The sequence below is a fragment of the Sturnira hondurensis genome, unplaced genomic scaffold, assembly GCF_014824575.4.
Source record: "Sturnira hondurensis isolate 20B ecotype Veracruz unplaced genomic scaffold, ASM1482457v3 Scaffold0015659, whole genome shotgun sequence".
NCBI lineage: Eukaryota > Metazoa > Chordata > Mammalia > Chiroptera > Phyllostomidae > Sturnira > Sturnira hondurensis.
In genome coordinates, this window is record NW_028088290.1 from 2,105,323 (window position 1) to 2,126,703 (window position 21,381).

At 38.8% G+C, this 21,381-nt stretch overlaps 1 protein-coding gene across 1 annotated transcript in view; it reads left to right on the forward strand.

The window, feature by feature from the left end:
• HEPHL1 (hephaestin like 1) overlaps positions 1-21,381 on the forward strand; it is a 69,528-nt gene that overhangs the window by 8,068 nt on the left and 40,079 nt on the right. Inside the window, exons 2-5 of the mRNA XM_037065340.1 lie at positions 3,248-3,492; positions 13,935-14,147; positions 14,804-14,983; positions 15,938-16,192. Of these exons, the coding sequence (XP_036921235.1) occupies positions 3,248-3,492; positions 13,935-14,147; positions 14,804-14,983; positions 15,938-16,192 (893 nt within the window). The remainder of the gene's footprint in view (positions 1-3,247; positions 3,493-13,934; positions 14,148-14,803; positions 14,984-15,937; positions 16,193-21,381) is intronic.

Genomic DNA, 21,381 nt, shown 5'->3' on the forward strand with positions numbered 1-21,381 from the left:
TAAATCTCCTCCCTTCTTTGGGTGACTATTGGCTGTTTAAGTGATAAGAGTGATACACATGCAAAATAATTCAATATATAACTCAGTGCTAAAATAAACAGCGTAGGCAATAAGAGCTGTAAGACATCAGCAAACAGTTCCCCTCCCTCCTCTGCTTGCCTCTTGTTTGGAACGCTCAGATGATTTATGATAAGGAACTTTTGCTCAGCATGCACTTGCATGCGTGTTTACTCATGTGTGTGTGTGTGAGTGTGTGCGTGTGCATGCATATGTGTGTGTTGGGAGCCTGGAGCAGAGAAGTGAGAGGCTCAGATGTTCAACAGTACTTTCGATCTGCAATTGGGAATATGTGGTTGGGAATGCAAAGATACTGTTTTATATTCATGGTTAGTTGAATCTGCAGATGTGAAACCTAAGAACACAAAGGGCCAGCTTTATTTATTGAAAACAGTCTGTGTGTAACTGGATCCACACAGTTCAAACCTGTGTTGTTCAAGGGTCAGCTGCATTATCTGATGATGCCTGGGTCCAGGGTAGAGTTTGTGGCTACAAGAAAATATCCAATGAACATTGTTTCAGAAATCCATCCAGTATATTTATCAGCTTTGGTTTGCTGGGGCTGCCTTCCAAAGACTGTTTTCTTTCTCACAGAGAACTGCTGACAGGTAAGGTTTACAGCCAACTTGCCTTTTTGTAATTTATAAACTAAAGCTTACAGCACAAAAATATTTTTAAAAAGTTTAAATGCACCATAGCATGGTTTTAAAGTTTTAAAGTAATTCCTTCACAGCTTTATTACTTCTCACTCTAATCAGCTGAGGCATTCAGCCTGCCCCAGACTACCTAATATGATCCTAGGACATGGTCAAAGCTGTCAGCAACAACGCCCCTCTTGATGAGCATGGCCTTGGCCTCAGAGGCAGGAGAGCTTGCAGGGGTCCTCAGCTGAGCCAGATTAGGAGGTGGGCAGTTGGGCCTCAGCTCTAAAGGGCACTAGAACATCACAGGGATGCTGGAGGTATTACTGGGGGGACAAAATTCACTGGAAATGACATTGAAGGTGAAGAAAATGACAACTTCCAGAACTTCACTAAGGTGAGTATTATATGTAGTTGGAAAGCATCACCTGTTTGAGATGGGGTTTGGGAAGTGGAAGGAGGAGACCCCAGATATGTGTTCAAGTAATAACAGGTGGTCACAAAAATCCCTTTCAAAGAGGATTGGTCCTGTGAACTGTAGGGTGGATCCTTCTTGTGACCAAAGGAAGGTGAGAACTGCCACCACCAGACCACTTTCTCCTCTCCACAGCACTAAGTCCGTCCTCCAAATTAGAGCTGAACAAGTCTTTGGGTTTTTGTTTTTGTTTTTGTTTTTGACAAATATCACTTGGGGGCACATAATAATTATCTGCCCAGAGCACCAGATTACCAGTCTGCCCAGGCACCCACATGAGTCAGGCTTGCCCCATTCCATCAGTTGGCCAGGCCTAGATCACAAGGCCTCCCTCTACCAATATCTGAGAGGACTTGATGTCTCATGCATAGGCTGAGTCACTTACTCATCACTGGAACTGCAGGTGGAGGCCCCTCCAAAGCACTTAACATGAAAATGGGGAAGGTGTGCTCTCAGATCAAAGAAGAGTGTGGGCACTGACTTGGCAAAACTCCAAAGTGTCTACTGTATCAACCCTTTCTATAGCACTGCTTGGGCAACTCCTTTTTGCTCTTTGACACCATATTTAGGCATTACTTCCTCTGGGAACCCTCCCCTAATCTGTCCTCCACCTCAGATTAGGTGCCCCACAACATAATATGTGTTCTCATGACTCACTCTTCTAGAAAGAGAGCCCCTTCAAGGCTTTGCTTTTTCTCTCTGTATCCCAGCACTGAGTACAAGTCTTGATATAAAGTTTGCGGAGTGACCAAGAGGGAAAGCATGCATGAGTATGTGCAGGAATGTGTAAGAGAGTAGGACTTGCCTCTCACCCACAGAGGGACACAGCTAATTAGGGTGGCTTCTGCACCCAGGAGTCATGGAGCTTTTATTCAAGCAGGATCCAGTACTTCCAGGGTTAGAGCCCTGTGCTAAGCACACAGACTGAGAGTGGAAAAGGGAGTTCTGCTTTGCCAGGAGAAGATTTTGTGGCCCCCTCTGAAGTGAAGTCACCAGTGCTGTTATCATCTTAAGCACCCAAACCCCGGACTGAGTGTCCCCTTCACCCTGGGGTCCCAAGAGGGCATCCGGTCACATCAAATCTTAGAATCCTGTTTTTTCACATCTGCCCTTTTTTTCTATTGCAAAATAACACCAACCCCCCATCTCCACTGCTCTCCTGACAGCCTCCTGGTCCCTCGCCTTTGCTCTCCCCTTCTCTTGACTCCCCTAAAACTTGCACACCACTGTCATGAGGATGGTGCTTAAATACTGATTATCATATCACCACCACTTTGTGAAAAACTTCCATGGGTCCTCAGTACTTCCATGATAAATCCTCTATTCTTCAACCTGGAATTGAAGTTCATAGTCAGTCTTTTCCCAGATGTTACGTGTATCCATACTTCTCACAGCCCCCCTTCCACACCCAGTTCCAGCCTGCAACCTGCCTGCCTTGACACTATGTGTACTGCTTCTCTCTCATTGCTTATGCTCTGTGCCTGCTTAGTGTCCACACTTTCCAGTTTTTATCTAATCCTATTTCTCCTTAATTCCTGCATTTTTCATGAGGTGTTTTCTGATCTCTTCAACCCACAGCAATCTTTCTCTTCTCTGAACTAATATATTCCTAGAAAACATGAGCCTGTATCTGTTGCATCAACCACTCATTTGGCACTTAATCAAATACTGCCCCACACACTTCCTTAATGTTTCCACTATTGGATCAAGAACTCTTTTGTATCCCTCCACAGCACCTAACAAAGTGCTGGGAATTCAGTGAGGGCATATTAATCATTGGCCAACAGAAGAGCAAAGGGGAGGTGTTGAATGAAAGCCAGCAAAGACACCATGAATTTAGTCTTAGGTTTTGTTTTAATTTGGTTGTGAATACTATTTGTGCCTTTTGGCTTGTCACTTAACTCTCTTAGCCTCAGTTTCCTCACCAGTAAATTAAGGATAATCTTACCATCTCTACAGTGATCATAGGGTTATGGTGAACAACAAATAAGAAATCATATGTGACCTGTTAAGGTATGTCATTAAGATTTTTCTTTTAATTTTAATTTTAAAATAATTTTCTTCTTACTTTTAGACTTGCAACCTTATTTCTCGAAAGAGGGCCAAACAGGATAGGTGGTCTTTACAAAAAGGCTGTTTACAGACACTACACAGATGAGACCTATGCCACAGAGATCCCCAAACCGCCCTGGCTTGGATTCCTGGGCCCCATCTTGAGGGCTGAAGTGGGTGATGTGATTGTCATCCATTTGAAGAACTTTGCTTCCCGACCTTACTCTTTGCATCCACATGGTGTCTTCTACAACAAAGATTCTGAAGGTGAATATCTATCCTGTGTTATCGGTGGCCTGTCTCTATCTCATAAGTAAAGCAACTGCCAGTTACAGTGAAAGGGATTCGTAGAACACAATAATTACACACTTTCATTTGTCTTTTCCCAGTCTCCTTTTCTCCCCACCTCCAATTATTCCCCGTTCTCTTTCTCTTCTTCCTTTCCTGTCCCTTATTTCCACCCTCCCTTTTTTCTCACTCCTGCTTATGTTGAGACAGAACTGGGGGCTGAACTCCTTTGGCACCAGCACCACCGTGCCCCCAGCAGCACATTAACTTTCATCCTTGTCAATCACTCATGATTGACAATAACTATCAATAACTATCACTTGTCAATAACTATCGTGACTGGGTGGTACAATGGGTAAAGAGGGCATGCGCCAACAGGTTCCAGGTCCTGCCACCACTAATGGCCTTGGCCGTGGGCAGGGTGCCTCAGGGTGAGTTGATCTCAACTCCCTTGCCTAAAGCTGCCACCTTTGTGCTTCCTTCCTGCAATGTCTTTTTATGCGCACTGCCAGAGCTTCAGTGGTGCAGTTTCTTGAGTCGTCCCTAATATGTTTTTTCATTTTAAGCAATATTCTTAGATTTTAGTATAAAAGTGTTTCTCGGACTTCAGGAGTTTTTCACCCTTTTCCTCCTCTTGAGGTGTGCAGCAAAGCTCTTGGTCCCAGATATGGTTCTTTTGAGTAGTTGAAAATGAGCACATAAAACTGTGCCAGATAAACTTTGCAGAGACTTTTGTAAATATAAGGAATAACTATTGATGCATTTTCTTTAATATAGTTGTGTAAAAGTATTATTCATGCTGCAAATAGAATGTAAAGATGTTCCATGATAGCTGTGGCTTTTTAAATATAGAAAAAATAAGGGTATCTATGAATCTCTAATTTTGCCTATCCCTTCATGTATTTCTGGGAAGCCTACCTCACCACCAATATATGATTTACTTCTTACCACCAGTATGTATTTTCTTACCATCAATATTTTTAAAAGTCTGCCTTCACTCATAAACCTCCCATTGAATTGAATATCCACTAGGTGCCAGAAACTGACTCTCAGTCCTGCCAGGAAAAAAGATGAATGAGTCATAGGCTGTAATTGAAAATCAGTGCCTATAAATGTAAGGGTTTGATTTCAAGGATATCAATTCCCTTCCACTGATATATTATATATACTTATCCTTGTACCGATGCCACACTATCTGGATTACTACAGATTTATAGTAAATTTTTAAATTGAGTAGTATAAATCCTCGAACTTTGTTCTTTTTTTCAAGAGTTTTTAGCATTATATTTCTATATAAATTTTGGATCAGCTTGTTAATTTTTTAAAAAGCCATCTGGGATTTACACAAAAATTGCATTCACTTTATTGATCAATTGAGGAGGAGATTGTCATATGCATTTTAAAGATGAATTACCATCTAGACAATATTGAGCCTTCCAATCTATCAACATGAAATTTAGAACTTTAATTTCTCTCAACAATGTTTTAGTTTTTAGTGTACAACATTTGCGTTTCCTTTGTTAAATTTATTCCAAAATATTTTATTCTCTCTAATGTTGTTATAAATGGAACAGCGTTCCTAATTTCATTTTATGATTGTTGCTAGTATATGGAATACAATTAATTTTTGTTTATTTATCTTGGATTCTACTATCTTGTTGAACCGGTTTATTAGTTGATGTTTAGAGGGTTCCTTGGAATTTTCTATATATAGAATCATGTCACTGTGAGTAAAGACAGTTTATTTCTTCCTTACAAATCAGTGTATTTTACTTTTTTCCTTTTGCCTCATTGCGGCGACTAAAACTTTCAGGACAATATTTAATAATAGTGATGAGAGCAGACACTCTTGTTTTGTTCCCAATCTTAGGAAGAAAGCATTCAGTCTCCTCATTAAGCACAATGTTTGCTATGAGCTTTTCTTAGATTACATAGTGTTTGGCACAAATAACGCCCCCTTTTTATAACAAAATCATAAGAATGTAGTCCTATAACAAAACAATATCACACTCAAGCACATCATATGACATTTTAGGTGAAATGGTCACATTAAAACTATAAATCGTCACACCCATATTATTACCCTACCAACCACAGCCAAGCAAGCGTTACTTCCGCAAGACCCTGTACTTGACCAGGTTGAGGAGGTTCCTGTCTATTCCTACTTTGCTGAGAGTTTTTAATTTGTTAAATTTAATTTGATAAGGATTTTGTTAATTGCTTTTTGGCACTTATTCAGAGGATTACATGGTTCTTGTTACTTAGTCTATTAATATGGTTTACTACATTACTTTATTTTTGAATGTCAAACCAACCTTAAAATCATAAGATAAATTTGGCCATGGTATATAGTTTTTTTATATGTTGCTGGAGTTAGTTTGATAATATTTTGCTAAGGATTTTTGTTTTTTATTCATGGGGAGTATTGGTCCATGTTTTCTTTCCTTGTGATATCTTCACCTGGCTTTGGTAGGAAGGTAATGTTTGTCCCCCCCAAAACTGTGCATTTTACTCTTCTACCCTTTGTGTGTGAGCTAGCCTATTTCTCCCACAACCCCACCAATCCTCAATATTCTCAAGTCTGATGGGTAAAAATTTGTATGATTTGTAAAAGCCCACACATCCTAGAATACATACAACCAAATGAATCTGTTTTCAAATACATAGTCTCACACTGTTAATGTTGTTTGGACTAGGCTTATGATAGTGGAGATGGACATAAATGGATGCATTTTTGAAGAAGCAAGGATAGGACCTGTGGCACTTTGGGAATGGCAGGGATGGAAGAGGAAGGCAATAAGAATGCTTCCTTTGTTTTTAGCTTATGGCATTGAACGCTGGTGGTGTCTTTCATAGAGAAAGGGAGCAGTGGCTGAGGACAAGCTCTGGGAGAGCTACAAGCTCTGTTCTTTGGGAAAGGTTGCTTATTGAGATAGGATATCACTGTAAAGTTCAGAGACCAGGTCCAAGGTAGAGATAAAAGTGGGAGTCACTGAGCTTGTTGGAGCACTTTTAGGATGGGTGCTGTCAACTGGGGTGAGAGCTCTGGGCTTGGAGCCAGCATTATAATGTGAAGGTTTCTGACACTGAATGACAGATAGAGGAGAATGTACTGAAAAAACAGATTGAAAAAGAGTTGCCAAAGAGGATGGTGCAATGTCATATACCCAAAATAGAATATTTTAAGAAGGAGGAAAATGACAGTAATATCAAGTGCTACTGAGAGGTTAGATAATAGGGATTTTTTTAAATGTCCTTTGGATTTAATGGATGGTAGCTAGTGCTCTGGATTTTTCCTATTCCTCTATCAGGTTAGATCAGTTATCAAGTTAGAAAGCAGTAAAGTACTGTATTTTAACTTTGAGTAAAAATGGTTTTGTCAAATATTTTTCAGTATTATATTTTCATTTTATATTAAGAGACCATGTCTCCTGTGGTCTTCCTAAGACCTCACCTCCTGCTCTACATCTGTGTGTACATATGCACTGGCCCCCCCAAAAAGCTGAAGTAAGGATATCATCTATCCTTGTTAACATGCTGCCTTTAAATAAGTGGGTCCTACTAAAAATATTTAAACTGCTTATTCATCTACCATTCAGTCAATATTTATTGAGTGTTGACTATGTGCCAAGCACTGCAGGAGTACACAAGAGAATCAGGTTACAGCCCTCATTGTTAAAGGATTCTATGTTCAGTTTATTGTTTATTTATTTATTGTCCAAAATTTTCAAACAGCTCAGGTACCTTATTCAGGGAGGCCATTTTAAAGTACTTTATCTGATCCCAACTCCTCTTTCTGAAAAGTCAAATGTATTTTGTTTTATACATCCTACATTGCCAGACAAATAGTAAAAATATCAGTAAGATGGTTGGAGCATTGTCCAATATACCAAAAAGTTGTGGGTTTGATTCTTGGTCATGGCACATACCCCAGTTGGGACACATTTGGGAAGCAAGTGATCAATGCTTCTCTCTTACATTGGTGTTTCTTTCTCTCCCCCTTTGTCTTGCTCTAAAATAAATAAAAATAATCAGATTAGGATATATATATATATATATATATATATATATATATATATATGATTGTTTGGTGTTATATATTCTGTTGATTAAGCTTCCTTAATATTTTAGTTACACAAATAATATATCCATACATTCTCATTTAAAAACTCAAACTATTAAATATCAAGACATTATAATTATTTTCTTCATAAACCATCCCCTGCCCATGATATCCAGTGTAACAATTCCCTTGCATCCCTCTAAACTCTCACCACTTTTTATTTGCTTCTTTCACTTAATAATTTTGGAAAATTTTTCCATGTCAGTACTTCTTAGCTACTTAATTGTTTTTGATGTTGAATAGTATTTCATAATTTCATGTACCATACTTATTTACAAATTTACAAAATAGTAAACATTTTTCTTGTTTCTAATTAGTTAAAATAACAATATTGCAAAGAATATCATGTCTATATGAACACCGTTGCACACATATGATTATATCCAAGGAATAGATTCCAAGAAGTAGAGTTTCAGAACAGGGATTATAAGAATTTTCGAATGTGCTAAATATTGCTGAAACAATCCCAGCATCTGTACCAATTTACACTTCATTTAAAAAACTAAAGATTGTCTTTATCTTAGCCCTCCTCCTTAAGATGGCTAACAAATATTAAAAATAAATATGAATTCTACCTGAAATTCATTGTCCATATTATTAACAATGACTCTGAAAAATCTCCAATGTAACAACAGTGTACCTGACTAAAATGAACAAAACTGTACATTTCCTAACCACTTACCATCCAGTTTTAACAACAGAAGCCTAGATATAAGAAAACAGCTCACCACAGAAAACAAAAAGTGACATCTTTCCCTCTTCCCTGCTCATTGGTCATAAATTCAAGAACTCTCATGGACTGAGCTCCAAAGGTTTGTGAGTCTCTGATTCAAAAGCAGTAGGTAGAATGGACTTTAAGTCTTCTAGGACCACTTTTAGAATCCTAGCTATTCCTTGAATCCATATGAGATGGAAAACCATGACCTTCCAGAATCTCAGCAAGAGTTTCTGAGTTTCTGAATGATCAGATATCACTCATATGTCCTGGCTTGGCATGAGAGCTTTTTTATGTTCTCTATACTATTTGTTTCTTGATGGTGAATAAGGTAACACATTCTGAATTTGCTAACTGCTCTATATTTTTGAGATGTGAAACAGTTATAATAATTTAGTTTATAATATAAATTTAATATAAATTTAGTTTATACTAGTTTAAAATTAGTATGATTTATTTTATAAATAATTTAGTTTATAATTGCAAAATTAACATTTTGCCTTCCTTGTGTTTTTATTCTAATTTGTCTAAGAAATTTCTCTGAAACACTTTCAGCTCATGAAAAACACCCCTTACTATTACTATGTTTGGACAAAATACAACCTTGAAATATTTGCCTTAAAGCATGCCAGTATGCTGCAGTAGTTAATATTTAACCAACGCCAAATATTTAAATATAAATATGTTAATATTAAATTATAAGCTATAATTTAATATTATAATTATAAATATATTAAATTTAAATATATTAATAATATTTAACCAATGTTATTCTATTCACATTTACAGTTAACACTTCTTAAGATATGAAAGTAATACAAAAATGCCAAGATAGGTCAGAAATAACACCAGTTATTAGGTAAATCCTGGAGATAGACATTTTGATATCATTTTACCCCATAAAATATAAAATCATAATCATTAATTTACACCCCCCAAAATAGAAACATCTGAAATTATACTGAGTGAAAAAATCCAAACTCAAGAAGTTCCATTCTGTATGATTCCACTTACATAACATTCTCAAAATGACAAAGTTGCAGAGATGAAGACAGGTTAGTGGTTGCCGGGTGGGAGGTGTGGAAACATAAGGGGAGGGGCGTGTCCACAACAGAGCAGCAGGCAGTTTGTGGTAAGGGAACAGCTCTGTCTTGATTAGGGGGTTGGTTATACATATCTTCACACAATAAAGTAGCATAGAACTTTAGGTACACACAAATGCATATAAATTGGCAAGATCTCAATAAGACTGGATTGTAACAAGGTCAATTTCATGTTTGGCTATAGTTAGGATGTTACCACTGGGGGAAACTGGTGAACAGTACCCAGGACTTCTTTGTACTACTTTTTAAACTTCCTGTGAATCTATAAATATTATAAAATAAAATAATTATAATAAGAAAAAAAGACAAAGTAAGAAATTGTTTTAAAAATAACATTTTTGCGGGCCCTGGCTGGCGTAGCTCAGTGGATTGAGCACGGGCCCGCGAACCAGACGATCGCGGTTTGATTCCCAGTCAGGGCACATGCCTGGGTTGCAGGCCAGTTCCTTGCAGGCTAATTACCAGCAGGGGATGCACAAAAGGCAACCATACATTGATGTTTCTTTCCCTCTCTCCTTCCCCTCTAAAGATATATAAATAAATAAAATCTTAAAAAAAAAAGAAATCTTCCTTAAAAAAAACATTTTTGCAACTTTTGAAGACATAATATACTATATCACTCAGTAATTTGTGTATAATGATGTGATTAAAAATATTCTCTTAGAATTTAGTACCAGCAAAAAAGTTCCTCTCCCTTAAGTTCCTCTTTTATTGGTCAAAGAAAGAATATGACCTAATTATATCAACCTAATATATATTAAACCTAGATATAATAATATGTTCTAGATATAATCAGAAAATTCAGAGCTACACTTAATANAAAGAAATCTTCCTTAAAAAAAAACATTTTTGCAACTTTTGAAGACATAATATACTATATCACTCAGTAATTTGTGTATAATGATGTGATTGAAAATATTCTCTTAGAATTTAGTACCAGCAAAAAAGTTCCTCTCCCTTAAGTTCCTCTTTTATTGGTCAAAGAAAGAATATGACCTAATTATATCAACCTAATATATATTAAACCTAGATATAATAATATGTTCTAGATATAATCAGAAAATTCAGAGCTACACTTAATACTGAAGGGATCTACTAATTAAATTAATCTCCTGATTCCTTTATATAGGTTTTGTTCTCTGACTTTACCCTTTCAGTACAATACAGTATATAGGTTCAATTTTTTTAATAATTCACATTTTATTCAGGTTAAAAATCAGTATGTAAAAGAAAGTTTTATATAAACATACATATTTTAAAAGTATGTAAAAACAAAATGAATAAATATGCAAAAACAGTCCATATACTATATTCCCAATGATTTGTGGGGAGGTATCATAGTGTAGTGGGTAGTCAGACACAATTTGGATAAAATGTGGCCCAGCCACATGCTAGCCATGTTCCCTTGATGTAACCTAAAAGAGGATAGTGATATATACCATATGGGGTTACTTTCAAAACTGAGGTAACATATACAAAGTACACACTGTGCTTGGCACACGATAGGGTCTCAGCTGTTGTTGTTTTCTCCTGGTATCCTTCTCCAAAAATCAAATTATGTTTCATGGTAGAATTTCTTTAAAAGTTAATGTCAGATTTTTTTGTAGCCATAATTTTTTTAAGATTGCCTTGGATATATGCTCTCTTTTTTATGTTTATTTTTATGTTATTATTTCATTAATTTTTATTGTATTTTTCTCATTTGTACTTCTACACCAGCACATTTGCTGGTATGTAGTTGATATCCAATACAGAGTTTGTTGAGTGAATTAATGAAGAAATGGAGAATGAAGTTGAAGTGTTTTCACATCCACCTCCCTCTCAGCCCTCACCCTTCAGCCTTCTTAGGACCATCCAACTCCTCCCCAGTCCTTTGAGGCCCCTCAAATCCTACCTCTGTTATGCAACTCCTGATAATTAAAACTTGCACAGCTTTGGTCTCCTGCCTTCTACCCAGGTGGTTTTCAAACTCTTTTTAGCCATGGACCTTCCTTAATTGAAAAACCTTATGCAATCTTAGATTATAAAACAGAGAAAGGGAATACCATGCCCATTTGCCCCACCCTTCTCCATGGCAGAATCTTAACTTGCGTAGACCCCAAGTTACATTTAATGCATCACCCTGCTTTATTCTCCAGGGAACCTGTGCCTTCATCATTCATATTCTTGTCTCCCCAGCAGAGCTGGAAGATCCTTGGAAGCAGGAAGAATGTCTTAACTTTCTTCCTGTCTCTCATGAGACCTTATACAGATGCTGAATCTGCTCAAAGAGTCCAAGAGCTATTCATTATTTCTTTTGCTGCTCCTCCTTTTCTTCCTGAGTTGATGTTAAGTTGAAGGGATTGAAATCTTTCTAACTGGTATGGGAGACCCATCAGAAGGGGGCCTTAGGACTTCTGCCAAGATGGAGGCATAGGTGGAAAACTGTGCCTCCTCTCATAACCAAGTTTAAAGTCAACAAAGTACCCTGACTGGGAATCGAACCACGATCGTGTGGTTCCCAGGCCCACGCTCAATCCATTGAGCTACACCAGCCAGAGCAAAAGTCAACAAAGTTTCAGTAATAAAAACACAGCCAAAACACAGCCAAAACACAGCAAGTCAAACTATACAGAAGTCCGACAACAACCAACCATTCAGCCAGAATGGTAAGAGGGGCGGAGTCAGCAGCAGAGAAGGGTCAGGCAGGACAGATTCCCCAACCCAAGCCTTCACGCAGCTGTGGGCAGATCCCAAGTGTGGGGTAACAACAGGCGGACCCAGTGAGGGTGCAAGGTGGCAGGCTGACTGTTGTCACACATTTGCGTGCAGATAAACCAGCGAAGGAACAAGCAGTGAGACGGATTGAGCAGGCCCCAGCAGTGAGAAGCCACAGAAGGCACCGCCATTGTCCCTCTCTGACCCTGCCCCCACATACAGCATCACAACCCAGTGACTGAGTTGCCCCACCCTGGTGAACACCTAGGGCTCTGCTCCTCATACGTAACAGGTTCGAACAGACCAAAACATGGCTCAAGAAGAACTCAAAGCCCCAGAGCCAATAACTCTAAGCGACCAAGAAGTAGTCAACCTATCAGATGCACAGTTCAAAACAACGGTAATCAGGATGCTCACAGAACTGGTTGGTTTTAGTCACAAATTAGAGGAACAAATGAAGGCTAAACTAATTGAAATAAAGGGAAATGCACAGGAAACCAATAGTGATGTAAAGGAAACTGGGACTCAAATCAAGGGAGTGGACCAGAAGGAAGGAAAAAATGACCAAACAGAAAAATATGAAGAAACAACAATTCACAAAAATGAGGAGAGGCTTAGGAACCTCCAGGACATCTTTAAACACTCCAACATCCAAATTATAGGGGTACCAGAAGGGGAAGAGGAAGAGAAACAAGTAGAAACTTTATTTGAACAAATAATAAAGAAGAATTTCCCCAGTCTGGCAAAGGAAATAGACTTCCAGGAAGTCCAGGAAGCTCAGAGAGTCTCAAAGAAATTGGACTCAAGAAGGAACACACCAAGGTACATCATAATTACATTAGCCAAGACTAAAATGAAGGAGAGAATCCTAGAAGCAGCAAGAGATAAAGGGGCAGTCACCTACAAAGGACTTCCCATCAGACTGTCAGCTGATTTCTTAAAAGAGACCTTACAGGCAAGAAGGGGCTGGAAAGAAGTATTCCAACTCATGAAATCCAAAGACCTACAACCAAGATTGCTCTATCCAGCAAAGCTTTCATTTAGAATGGAAGGGCAGATAAAGTGCTTCTCAGATAAGGTCATATTCGAGAAGTTCATCATCACCAAGCCCTTATTATATGAAATGTTAAAGGAGCTTATCTAAGAAAAAGAAGATAAAAAATAGGAACAGTGAAAGGACAGCAACCTCACAGTTATTAACAACCACACTTAAAACAAAAGCTAACTAAGAGGACAGCTAGATCAGGAGCAGAACCACAGAAATGAAGATTACATGGAGGGTTAGCCACAGGGGAGTGGGAGGAGGAGGAGGAGGGAGAAGGTACAGAGAATAAGTAGCATAGACAGTAGGTAGAAAATAGGGGGAGGGCAAGAATAGTACGGGAAATATAGAATCTAAAGAACTTGTGACACGTGGACATAAACTAAAGGGGGAGGAATGGTGGGGGAGGGGGTTGCAGGGTGGAGGGAATTGAAGGGGGGGAAATGGGAGAACTGTAATGGCATAATCAATAAAATATATTAAAAAAGAAGGGGGCCTTAGGAACATTTTTTAAGCATCTGGTTCAGTGCTGGACATTCATATACATCTAGTTCTTACAACCCTTGTGAGGTACATATTAACATTCCAGGTTTATTGATAAAAAACTGAGAATGTAAGTAATTTACTTCAGTTTCACAGGAAATAAATTTTAATTCATATGTGTTTGATCTCAAAGCTCTGGCTCTAACCACTACAGCATGTGATCTCTGTGTTTAACTCTGTTTTCTCTTTTCTTGGAAGGAGCCCTGTACCCAGATGGAACATCTGGGAAGAACAAGGATGATGACATGGTTCCTCCTGGCAAAAAATACACCTATGTCTGGCCAGTGAGAGAAGAATATGCCCCCACTTCAGCTGATGCCAACTGCCTGACCTGGGTGTACCACTCACACATTGATGCCCCTAAGGACATCTGCTCTGGGCTAATTGGCCCCCTGTTGGTGTGCAAGAATGGTAAGGAGGTAATCCCCCCAACAAGGAAGCTTTTCCCAGGTGTGTTAAAAAGTATACATAAATTTTCAGTCTTGTTTACCTCCTTTGCTTCATATAGAATGTGCCTCTTCTTCTAAGTTTTCTGTAAGACAGAGAAATTCTTCTAACAGAGAAGATCAATCTGACACCATATCAGGAACCATAATTCAGACGTCTAAGGACCATCATAGGCTTCTGAAATGGATATACTTTTAAAATAAATGGGGACATTCCATATTACTAGCTGTCAACATCACACTGACAGTACACATAGGAAAGTGAAAAAGGAATGACCAGGAATGCTTTTGCTTCATTATTTTGCTCACATAATCACATTGCTATTTTATTCTCTATTAAGTGATTTGGTGTGTCTGTGCCATATCAATAAAGTTGACGTCCTTCCGGAACAGGCAGATTTCTAGGTCTTCAGGTGTGAAGATTTTTGTCTTATGACTTTTCTCTTCTACAGTTCTGTCATTTCTGTTAAAGCCCTTTGCTGCTTTTAAGGTGTGGGCTACTCTTGTATGTTTAGGCCTTTGGCAGACTACACTTCTGCAACACCTTTGACAGGAAGAAAAATTCATCTTGATTTAATTCACTTTGAACTTTTTCTCTTTTCTCTTGAATGTGTTTGACAGGTGTCCTGAATAAATATTCAGGGACAAGGGCTGATGTGGACCAAGAGTTCATTATAATGTTTACTCTGGTGGATGAGAATCAAAGCTGGTACCTCGATGAAAATATCAAACATTTCTGCACTGACCCCAATTCAGTTGACAAAGAAGATGCTGCTTTTCAGAGGAGTAACAAAATGCATGGTGAGTGTCTCCCGTGTCAGCAGATACATACCAACTGCCACTGCATATGTGGTACAATGAGAGGTGCAAAAACACAGGAATGCCCGGCCTACTTTTCCAAGATTTTCCACTGAGTGATGACAATGATTAGGAAGTAATATGAAACACACTACATGTCAGAACCTGAAACAATCTGAGACGGGACATGGCAATAGATGTAAGTTAAGTTGGGTATGAAAAAGCTATGGTACAGAAAGTGGAAGCATTAGTGTTATAATTGAGAAAGAATCAGGAGGTGACCCTAGTGGGTGGAGGGGCTTTAGACTGACTGAAGAAAGGAGAATGAATCATCATCCTTTAGCAATCCTGTGATTTGCAGCCTCTTGCTTTATCTGGGAAACATTTTCTAAGTGGCTGCTAAATTTCAAGAACTATACTAAGCATGGAGTTTAATACACACTTGTGAATTTATGTTTCCCAAACATTCTTTTAAATCAACATTTATTGAGTATTCACTATGTGCCGTAAGTCCCTTGTAATCAGTGCCTTTTCTTTTCATCTTGGTGTTGCGTTCTTTTGTCATGTAAATTAAGTAGTACTGTGTATCAGATTTTTTGCTAGGTCCTAATAGCTGTTAAGTAAGACCAGGTTTCTGATTGCAAGGAACAGTCAGTGGGGAAGGCAGATGTGCAAATGAAGTATTGGGAACAGAGGTGGCTGGCCACTCCCAGAAGTATGAGCAGCACTGTTGACTCCTGATCTCATTGTGCCCACATAACAATCCCAAGGCTGTCTTTATGTGTGCAGAGTGTCTCTTTAATAGAGTATTTTTCTCTCTGGGACTGTATTTTATAAAAGGAGGTTTCCTGCACAAAGTCATTACAATGAATGACCTGCCCTGATTTTCACCAAGGCTCCTGGTTCTGCTCACCTCTACAGGGGAGTCTGTTCCTCTAGTGTGCTTCTGTTTTTCAGCCCTCAATGGATACCTCTTTGGAAATTTCCCTGAGCCTGATATGTGTGTTGGCGAATCCGTGTCCTGGCACCTATTTGGGATGGGAAATGAGATAGACATCCATTCCATCTATTTTTATGGTAACACCTTTATCAGCCGAGGGCATCGGACTGATGTCGTCAACCTGTTCCCAGCCACCTTCCTGACAACAGAAATGATAGCTGAGAATCCTGGGAAGTGGATGATAACCTGCCAAGTCAGTGATCACCTACAAGGTAAAAAGACAAAGACCAGTGTAAGAATCTCAGAATGGAACAATTAAATCACATGGTCAATGGTGCTCATTCAGTGCCCGCTGTCAGATAGGCTATTGTTTGTGCTATATTTAATCAAATGTTCACTATATAAGAAAATATACAATGATTATTTGGCATCCTATCAACAGATATTTATTGATCCCCTCCCTATGAACCAGGTGAGAAGTGACCGAAAGAAATGATAAGGCCTTCAAAGAACCTACTGTCTAGAAGTTAGACATAGTGAGATGCTTACAAAAGTGACTAACATTTGAGGCAGAATGATAAACGTTCTTTTGGTCCCATAATTGGTAGAAATGTGTGAGAAATAGAGGTGAAAGGAACCAGATGATCTGATCCAAGTGCCTTTATTTGATGCTGCGCTTATGGGTGGACTGCAGCCTAGAGGGGAGGCAGGAATGGGATTTTTTTTTTAAAGAAAAATCACGGGGTTTGTGGAGAGATAGGGAATGGGTTAGTCTCTTTTTCTTCCAGTCTTCCAGGCAGGCGCCTCAGGGTTTCAGGATGTGAGCTGGAACAATAAGTTGGGTAAAGGGTGGGTTGTTCCCAGGTACAGTAGGGTCAGTCTGACCACCTGCCATTGTGGCTAGCACCAGATGTCTACTGTGGGAGGTGGGAGAGAGTTTCGATTACGCCGTGGGCTATCAATTGAGTTGGGTTAACTGAGTCATGGGCAGTCCAGCTGGTTGGAAAACTTGCCTGACTGGGTCATGAGCCACCTGGCAGGCTGGGAAACTGGCCTGACCTTTTCCATAGTCATTTCTCTAGAGCAATCTGAGAAGCTTCCAGAAAAGTTGGCCCTGTACTCTGAGCATTGAAGGATGGGTAGAAATTAAATATGAAGAAGGGAAGAAAGGCATTCCAGGTAAAGGCAGCAATATGAGCTGGCAAAAGCATATTCTCTATGAGCAACTGTAAGGAGAATAATAAATTTTTAGCGTTGGAAAGGAATTTGTAGATAATCCAGACCAATCTCCTATCCAATTCTTTAATTTCCTTTGGAACATCTTTTTTTTTTAAGTAATTACAGCAGCCCATTTCATTTCTGGGCTATTCTGTTAGAATATTCTTCCATATATTGAAGCAAGATCCAGTGATAGGTGCAAAAGTCTATTAAAGTTATACAATAAACTTTTTTCGACTTAAATCCATGTTGACTGACTTGGTTCTGGTCCCTTGGGACCATAAAGAATGGGCCCTATGCTCATGCCAGAGGAGTGATGAGACAGAAATCTAGAAAGGCAGTTTGGTCCCAGTGGGAGCAGCTTTGAATGGCAAGGGTAAGGTGGAACTGTGTCCAGAAGGCAATAATGAATCCTTCTGAATCCTTAGGTGCACTAATGACATAATTAGAGCATTGATTTAGGAAGAAAAATATTTGTGTGCAAAAAGGTTTCAATGGAGAAATTTTGACTACTAGATACTAGTTAAAAAGCATTAACCAAATTAGAGTTATGGCATATAAAAAAGGTCTGGACTTAGATGGTAAAAGCAAGATCAGAAGATGAAAATGTGTCAATGGGATAGGCATAGAAGAAATAATGTATGATTAAATTTGTATACTAACAACTTCCAGCCAAGACAGAGGCGTAGGTAGATACACTTTGCCTCCTCACACAACCAAAAGAAGGACAACAACAAATTTAAACAAAAACAACCAGAACTGACAGAAAATCGAACTATATGAAAGTCCAACAACCAAATACTTAAAGAAGAAACATTCAACCTGACTGGTAGGAGGGGCAGAGTTGGACAGCTGGGCAGAGAGGACTCAGAGCAAGGTGGTGGCTGGAGGACTGAGGCAGGTGAGGTGGCAGCTGGGGGAGCAGGCAGTCTTACATTTGCATGCAGATAAACCGAGAGGAACATCTGGGGAGGAAAAAAGACCATGCAATCCAGGGTTATAGCGCAGGGAAATAAAGCCTCAAAACCTCTGACTAAAAAAAATCTGTTGGGGTTGTGGCCATGGGAGGAAAAACTCCCAGCCTCACAGGAGAGTTCATAGGAGAGACCACAGGGTCCTAGAATGTACACAAGCCCACCCACCTGGGAATCAACACCAGAAGAGCCCAACTTGTTTGTGGGTAGGAGGGGAAGTGACTGAAAGCTGGCAGAGAGCTGAACAAGCAATATTGTTCCTCCTTGGGCCCCTCCCCCATATACAGTGCCACAGTGCAGGCAGGAGGTTGCCCCACCCTGAACAGTACCTAAGGCACATAACACAAGTGCCTTACTATATAATAGGCATGCTGAGACAAAAAAAAAATGTGGCCCAAATGAAAGAGCCGATCAAAGCTCCAGCAAAAAATACAACTGAACAATGAAGAGTTAGCCAACCTATCAGATGCAGAGTTCAAAACACTGATAATCAGAATGTTCACAGAAATGGTTGAGTATGGTCTCAAAATAGAGAAAAAAGCGAAGGCTATGAAAAGTGAAATGAAGAGAAATGTACAGGGAACCAACAGTGAAGAGAAGGAAACTAGGACTCAAATCAACGCTTTGGAGCAGAAGGAAGAAATAAACATTCAACCAGAACAGAATGAAGAAACAAGAATTCAAAAAAAAAAAATGAAGAAAGGCTTAGGAACCTCTGGGACAACTTTAAATGTTCCAACATCCAAATCATAGGGGTGCCAGAAGGAAAAGGGGAACAACAAGAAATTGAAAACTTATCTGAACAAATAATAAAAGAGAACTTCCCCAATCTGGCAAAGGAAATAGATTTCCAGGCAGTCCAGGAAGCTCAGAGAGTCCGACAGAAGTTGGACCCAAGGAAGCTCACACCAAGGAACATCATAATTACATTACCCAAGGTTAAAGATAAGGAGAGAATCTTAAAAGCAGCAAGAGAAAAGGAGACAGTTACCTACAAAAGAGGTTCCCATAAGACTATCAGCTGATTTCTCAAAAGAAGTGTTACAGGCAAGAAGGGGTTGGAAACTATTCAAAGTCATGAAGGACAAGGACCTACATACAATTACTCTACCTAGCAAAGCTATCATTTAGAATGGAAGGGCAGATAAAGTGCTTCCCAGAGAAGGTCAAATTAAAAGAGTTCATCATCACCAAGCCCTTATTATATGAAATGTTTATGGGACTTATCTAAGGCAAAGAAGATAAAAAATACAAACAGTAGAATGACATCAAATCCACAACTATCAACAACTGAACCTAAACAAAAACAAAAACAAAAACAAACTAAGCAAACAACTAGAACAGGAAGAGATTCACAAAAATGGAGATCACATGGAGGTTTATCAGTGGGAGAGGGCAGAGGGGAAAATGGGAGAAAAGGTACATGGAATAAGAAGCATAAATGGGAGGCATAAAATAGATAGAGGGAGATTACAATAGTATGGGAATGGAGAGGCCAATGAACTTATATATATGACCCATGGACATGAACTAAGGAGGGGGAATGCTGGTGGGAAGGGGGTACAGAGCAGAGGGGAATAAAGAGAGGGAAAAATGGAACAACTGTAATAGCATAATCAATAAAATATATTTGAAAAAAGTAAATAAATTTGGATGCTAGCTGGTCAGTAACAGTACAGGGATACAACCCTTCAGAGCTGCTTTCATAACACATTCTTGTTCCCTTCAACTTTAAGCAGTCAGTCTCTGCACTTGTCAGCTGGGTTATTCCAATTAAACTCAGCAGATGCTGGATTGATCAGTTAGTATGTACCAGATACTGTTGAGGGAAGACAAAGATGAACAAGGTAAGTTTTCAGTGCCCTCCTTCCTGCACCCCCAGCTTTATGGATATATAATCAACATATAGGAATTTTAGCTATTTAAGGTATGCAAATGGATGTTTTGAATGCATACAATGTGAACTGATCACCACACTCAAGCTAATTAATATAATCATCACCTCCCATAGTTACCTTTTGTGTGTGTGTTGAGAACCCTTGAGATCTGAAGGAGTACAAAGTTTCAGTGATGTAAGATGAATGAGTTCTGGAGTTCTTATACACAGCTTGGTGACTGCCTTCAACAGTACCATAGTGTGTACTTGAAACTTCCTATGAAGACAGATCTTAGGGGTTCTCAACACAAGATCATTACTCTTAAAGGTCTCATGATGTTAAGCTAGCATTAGCAGCAAACTGACACTACTAAGATTGCTAAGCTTGGCTACTAATTGTGGACACGAACTGGTGTTTGTACACTAGTAAAGTACAAGATTATCTAAATTGTCCATACGTCCAGAAAAAATTAATGTGAAAAATTAGAAAATACATATAATTCAATTTTAAAAATCAGTAATCCCATCTAAAGATAATGGTGTTACAATTTGATGAATGTCCTTCATCACTATTTTCCAGACCTTTATACTAAAAGCATATGTTATTTATAAAATACTGCCCTCTTGCTTCCTTTTTCCACTTATTAGTATATCAGAATTAATTCAAGGTGGATGAAAGACTTAAATATAAGCTGTGAAACCATTAAAGCCCTGGAGGAGAATATTGGCAGGAAAATCTCAGATATTCCACGCAGCAAAATTTTTACTGATACGTCCCCTAGAGCAAGGACTATAAAGGAAAGAATAAACAAATGGGATCTCATCAAAATTAAAAGCTTCTGAATGGCTAAAGAAAACAGTATTAAAATAAAGAGAGCCAACCATATGGGAAAACATATTTGCCAATGATACCTCAGACAAAGGTTTGATCTCCAAAATATATCAAGAGCTCACATGACTCCACTCTAAGAAGACAAACAACCCAATTAAAAAATGGGCAAAGGACTTGAACAGACACTTCTCCAAGGAGGACATATAGAGGATCCAGAGACATATGAAAAGATGCTCAGTATCACTAGCTATCAGACAGATGCAAATTAAAACCACAATGAGATACCACTTCACACCGGTGAGAATGGCTATCATAAACAAAGAAACAAGCAAGTGCTGGAGAGGTTGTGAGGAAAAGGGGACCCTAGTTCACTGTTGGTGGGATTGCAGACTGGTAAAACCATTATGGAAAACACCATGGAATTTTCTAAGAAAACTAAAAATGAACGTGCCTTTTGACCCAACAATTCCACTATTAGGAGTATATCCTAAGAACCCTGAAACATCAATCCAAAAGAACCTATGCACCCCAATGTTCATAGCAGCACAATTTACAATAGCC